The sequence below is a fragment of the Falco punctatus genome (genome assembly GCF_963210335.1).
Source record: "Falco punctatus genome assembly, chromosome: 3".
Taxonomy (NCBI): Eukaryota; Metazoa; Chordata; class Aves; order Falconiformes; family Falconidae; genus Falco; species Falco punctatus.
The window spans coordinates 121,315,256-121,320,259 of NC_137582.1; the positions used below are offsets into that span (position 1 = coordinate 121,315,256).

At 60.5% G+C, this 5,004-nt stretch overlaps 1 protein-coding gene across 1 annotated transcript; it reads left to right on the forward strand.

The window, feature by feature from the left end:
- The first annotated feature begins 37 nt into the window (after positions 1-37).
- FABP3 (fatty acid binding protein 3) lies at positions 38-4,028 on the forward strand. The gene is made up of 4 exons (XM_080381788.1): positions 38-765; positions 1,464-1,636; positions 3,537-3,638; positions 3,743-4,028. The coding sequence occupies exons 1-4, from the start codon at positions 372-374 to the stop codon at positions 3,794-3,796; spliced, it is 723 nt and encodes a 240-aa protein (XP_080237914.1). The 5' UTR covers positions 38-371; the 3' UTR covers positions 3,797-4,028.
- Positions 4,029-5,004: the final 976 nt, after the last annotated feature.

A 5,004-nucleotide genomic window follows, 5' to 3' on the forward strand; every position in this document is an offset into this window, starting at 1 on the left:
ACATGTTCTCACACACACACGGAGCAGGGATGGGGTCACACATGTTCTCACACACACACGGAGCAGGGATGGGGTCACACATGCCTCCACACTCCCCTGGATGCCCGACCTTCCACCCTGGCACGTGCTGCTCCCTGTGCCTCAGTTTCCCCAGCTCAGCCTCCCTGTCCCCAGAACACATTGCCCCAAAAGACACTGCCATTGCCAGCGTCCCCATGTCCCAGCCATGACCCACAGACCACAGGCAGCATCTGCCCCCACTCCTGGGGACTACCATGGGCCGGGGGGCACACACCAGCCCTGCCTGTTTCCAGCCCCCACGCAGCCCTGTGGCCACCCTGCCCTGCCGGCGCTGAGGCTGTACACAACTCATGACACAACTGACCCACTCTGCTCCTCCCATCCCTGACCCGACCGGACCCTCCATGACCAGGGGTGCCCGGCAGAGGCTGGTGGCCAGTGGTGGGTGGCGGGTGACCTGGGCCGAGGTGGCCGCTGGCAGCGCTGCCGGGGAGTATTTCTGGAGCGGTTGTGCTCTTTCCAATCATGTGATGAGGACATTATTTAAGGCGGCTGCGAGGCCGGCAGGCAGCTGCGAGCTGGGCGGTGCAGTGCCACGCTCAGAGCCGGCTGGACCCCTGGGCCCCCCCATCCGCGCGTGTGGCTGTGCGTCCCCCCCGCACCCCCTCGCCATGGTTGACGCTTTCGTGGGCACCTGGAAGCTGGTGGATACGGCCAATTTCGATGAGTACATGAAGGCACTGGGTGAGTGGGGAGGCTGGGGGGGGCAGGGAATCAGGACAGAACCTCTTTTTTTTTTCTACATTTCCCCTCAACCAATCTGCCTGGCCCACGGGGGTCTGGCAGGGGGTCTGCAGGCACTGGGGAGGTCACTGCTGCCTGGGTGGGGTGCTTTATGGGGGCCTCTATGCCCAGGGACTTGGGCTGGGTAAAGGGGTCTCATCCTTCCCCTGCCCCCCGCTCCCTCAGGAGCAGCTCTTGGGAGCAGGTGGAGGCATGGGACACCCCCCGAGGGTGCTGGGAGCTGCCCAGGACCCCTCCAGCCTGAGCCCCCTCCCTGAGCCCCCCATCACCCAGCCCTGCCCCTGTGCAGCTCCTGGGCAGGGCAGGACCCCCATCCCAGAGTGATCTGGGAGGGGGGTGACACCGGTGCCCCGCCCCCAGCCCCAGAGCTGGTGGGTGCTGGTGCAGGATCCATCCCTGAGCACTCCCAGGCACTCCCTTCTCTACCTGTGCCCCGGAGCCCCCCAAGCACAATAGGCACACATGGGGCTCCCCAGGACTGTGGGTGGGGAGCGATTTTGGAGTTTTGGGGTTCACACACACCCCCATCACGGGGAGGAAGTACTCCAGGGTGATGCCGGCAGGGACTAGAGGGTGACAGCCACATCCTGCCCCTCTACGCACCCTCAGCCCACCCCCCCCGACCTTGCACCCCACAGGTGTGGGCTTCGCCACCCGGCAGATGGCCGGCCTCACCAAACCCACCACCATCATTGAGGTGGACGGCGACAAGATCACGGTGAAGACCCAAAGCACCTTCAAGAGTACGGAGATCAGCTTCAAGCTGGGCGAGGAGTTTGACGAGACCACAGCAGATGACAGGCATGTCAAGGTGAGCCCCCAAGCCCTAACCCCCACATCGGAGCCCCCAGAAAGGATCTGTGCGCTCTGCTGGATCCAGCCATCAGCTCTGGGCTCTAGGGCTCCATTGGTTTTGCCTATGGAAGGGAAAAACCTCTTTGCAAGTTGTGCTGGTGCTCAGCCCTGTCTCATCCAGCCACCCCACCACCACCCCACCTTCACCCCGTTTTGCAGCTGGGTTTCCCCCAGGGAGCTGCCCAGTTTGGAGCTGATGAGAAGGTTGTGCAACAGCCAGGCTTGCAAATGCCAGCTGCCTGCCTGGGGGGTTGCTCAAGAGGAGGTGAGGGGACATGCTGGGGTGGCAGCAAGCATTGTCCCCACTCCAGGGTGGGGGGGAAAGGGGCACAACAGCTCTTTGCTGAACCCCCTCTTTTCTTGTGTGACACAGCAGGCAGCTGGAGTAGCTGTGCAATCCTGCCCGGACAATGCTTCCCTAGGGGCTGATGCCTCCCCGAGGGCCCTGGGGAGGACAACATCTCTCACATCAGGCTGTTCCTCCCCTTAAGAACAAGGAAAAAAAAAAAAAGGTGCTTTCATGGCCTCTCCCCCACCCCGCTGAGACATTTTCCCTTGCAGGACTGATCCAGCCCCTAGTTTTTCCTAGTTTCCCAGCTGCTGGTCCTATGGACTAAGTATGCCATGCATGGAGCAGCTGGCCACCCTGTGCCCCCACCCAGCCCGGGTGGCAATTCAGGGGGTCCTTGGGGCTTGTTGGACACAAACCCCCTTCACAGCCCCAAAGAGGCAAGCACAAGGGCTGGGCACAAAGCAAGGATGGGCTGAAACAAGGAGAGCATGAGCAAGGCGGTAGCACTGGGTAGATACCGGGCAGCACGTCCCTGCCTGCAGCTCTGCTGCCACTCAGCCCCACCAGAGCTGGCAGAAACTAAGTTCAAAGCAGCAGAGATGTGCAACCTGCTGTGAGCCCCTGCCTGCAGCCCAGGGCACACAGCAGAGGCCAGGATGGCTGCTCAAGATGGGTCAGGTGGGGGGTGCTGAGTCATAGGGCACCCGGGATGTGTGGGGTCCAGGGCTGTGGGGCACCCCAGCTCTGCTGGAGCCAAGTTATGGGGAGATCCAAGCTGTGTGGAGACCCTGGCTGCAGGGCACCCAAGCTGTGGGGAGACTGAGCTCTTAGGGGACACACCCCAAGCCATGGGGGGCACCCAAGCTTTGTGGGGACCTGGGCTGTGGGGGCACCTGAAGGGCAGCACCCTACTCTTGAGGAGCTAGGTAGGAGGCAAGGGGCAGGATGGGGCCACTGCCTGTCCTGGCACAACCCGCACTACGCTGCCCCGTGGCTGTGCCCAGCCGAACCTTGGCGCCAGCCAGGCTCTCGGGGCTGAGTCAGCAGCAGCAGCTGTGCAAACAGCAGCCCCAGCGAGCAGAGGCGTGTTTGCTGGATCAGCCCCTCCAATAACTCTTGCCGAGCCCTCTGGCATCAGGGGAGGCTTTGGTTCAAAGAACTGATACCTGCCCTACCTCTCTGATCCCCTCTGGCACCAAAGCCACTCTTGGGAGTGGCTGCAATGAGGTCCCAGTAGCCCTGGAGCAGTATGCAGCCCCAGGTCAGGGTGGGCAGGGTCACCGTGACAGTGCCGACAGTGGGGTTACTGGGGAGCAGCCGAGGCCGTGACCCAGCCAGCAGACAGGGCAGGATCCAGCCTGTGCTGAACTGGGCTGACAAAGTCAGGCAGGATGCTGCCAGATGGGTACCCCAACAGTGGCACCAGTGGCCTGACCCTGAGCCCCATGGGGCTCCAGGGCGAGCGCGAGCATGCCCAGCATCGTCCCCTCTGAGGGACAAAGTCCCCAAGAATCAAGAAACCCCAGGGAGGAGGGTAATGGTGGGTCTTGCTCTCTCCCCGCAGTCTGTGGTCAAGCTGGATGGAGGCAAACTCATCCACGTGCAGAAGTGGGACGGGAAGGAGACATCGCTGGTCCGGGAGCTGAAGGATGGTAAATTAATTCTGGTAAGGAAATAGAAATGGGTTTAGATCAGAGAGGTTCAGAGGGCCAGCTAGGAGCTGCACCACCTCAGCACAACTAACCTCCCCGCCACTGTTTCTGCCACCAGACTCTCACCATGGGCAACGTCGTCTCCACCCGCACCTACGAGAAGGCGACATAGATGCCATCTGCAGCTCCCTGCACATCACCTGCTGTCCCCTGCATTGCCTCCATCCTTGCCCCATGCCGGGCATGGCTTGCTGTGCTCTCAGAGCCCACTGCAGCCACTGGGGCTGCCTTCTGCCCCTGGCCCCATCACCTCAGACTTGGGGCTTGGGTGGTGGTTTCAAGGCTTGGTTTGTTTTTTTTATTAATAATGGGAAAAACCCACTAATAAAGGCCATGTTGTTACAGCTCTGTGATCAGTTTACTTGGAAAATGGCACATGCTTGCCCATAGTGTTGAGCCACACTGGTCTCAGCCAGGCTGTGGGAAGGAACATGGGAGTTAAATCCAGTCCAGACACTCTGGAAGCGATGGGGATATGACCAGCGATCCAAGTAGCCCATCTCGGGCAGTTCTCTAAGCTGTGGAAATAAGAGATGTTGTTACGGTTAGAAACGTGCTTTTCCAGAGAGAATATTAGTTTACCCACACTGCAGCTCTGCCATCAATCGTCCACGATCCGACCAGGCACGCTCCATCCCAGCGAGAGCCATCTTTCTGCCACCAGTGCAGGCGGGCACTTGCTGCCAAAGCATCAGCTGATGGTGCATGCCAGCAGCAGCCGAGCCAGGAGTCAAGGTCACAAGCACTTCATGCCTGCGTCTGGAAAGGGAACTGGCCCAGGCGGGGGGGATTCAGCCATGGGCAACTGGGGCAAGAAACGCTGGAAAGGGCAAAACACAGGGAGAAAGGGCAGGCTGCCTCCAGCAACACCAAGTCGTCCTCCTGCTACATCAGCAAGGCAATCGCCAGCCCCACCCTCCCTTCCCAGCAGAGCCAGAGGTAACAGGAGTGACCCGGCTCCCCCCATTCTGTTCAGCACATCTGCCCTGGCAGCAACGGTGCTGCTTGCAGCAAGACTTCCTCTGCGGTCACTGTAGCCCAGAGCAACCATAGACGGTGCAGGACAGCCCAGCCCTCTGCCATCCCTTCCCCCCTGACCTTCAGCTCCAGTTACAAGATTTATGCTCCAGCTGCTCCTCAACAGAAGGCACCAGGCTTCTCATGGGAGTCACCTCATCACACACCCCCTTCCCACCCTGGGGAACCTCTGAAAGCAGCCAGGACAGGTCTCATCCACTCCCACACAGCTAGCCCTATTTTTTCACTGCCCAAGATGAAGCATGGAGCATACAAATGAAAAGACTCAGTACAAAGTACAAC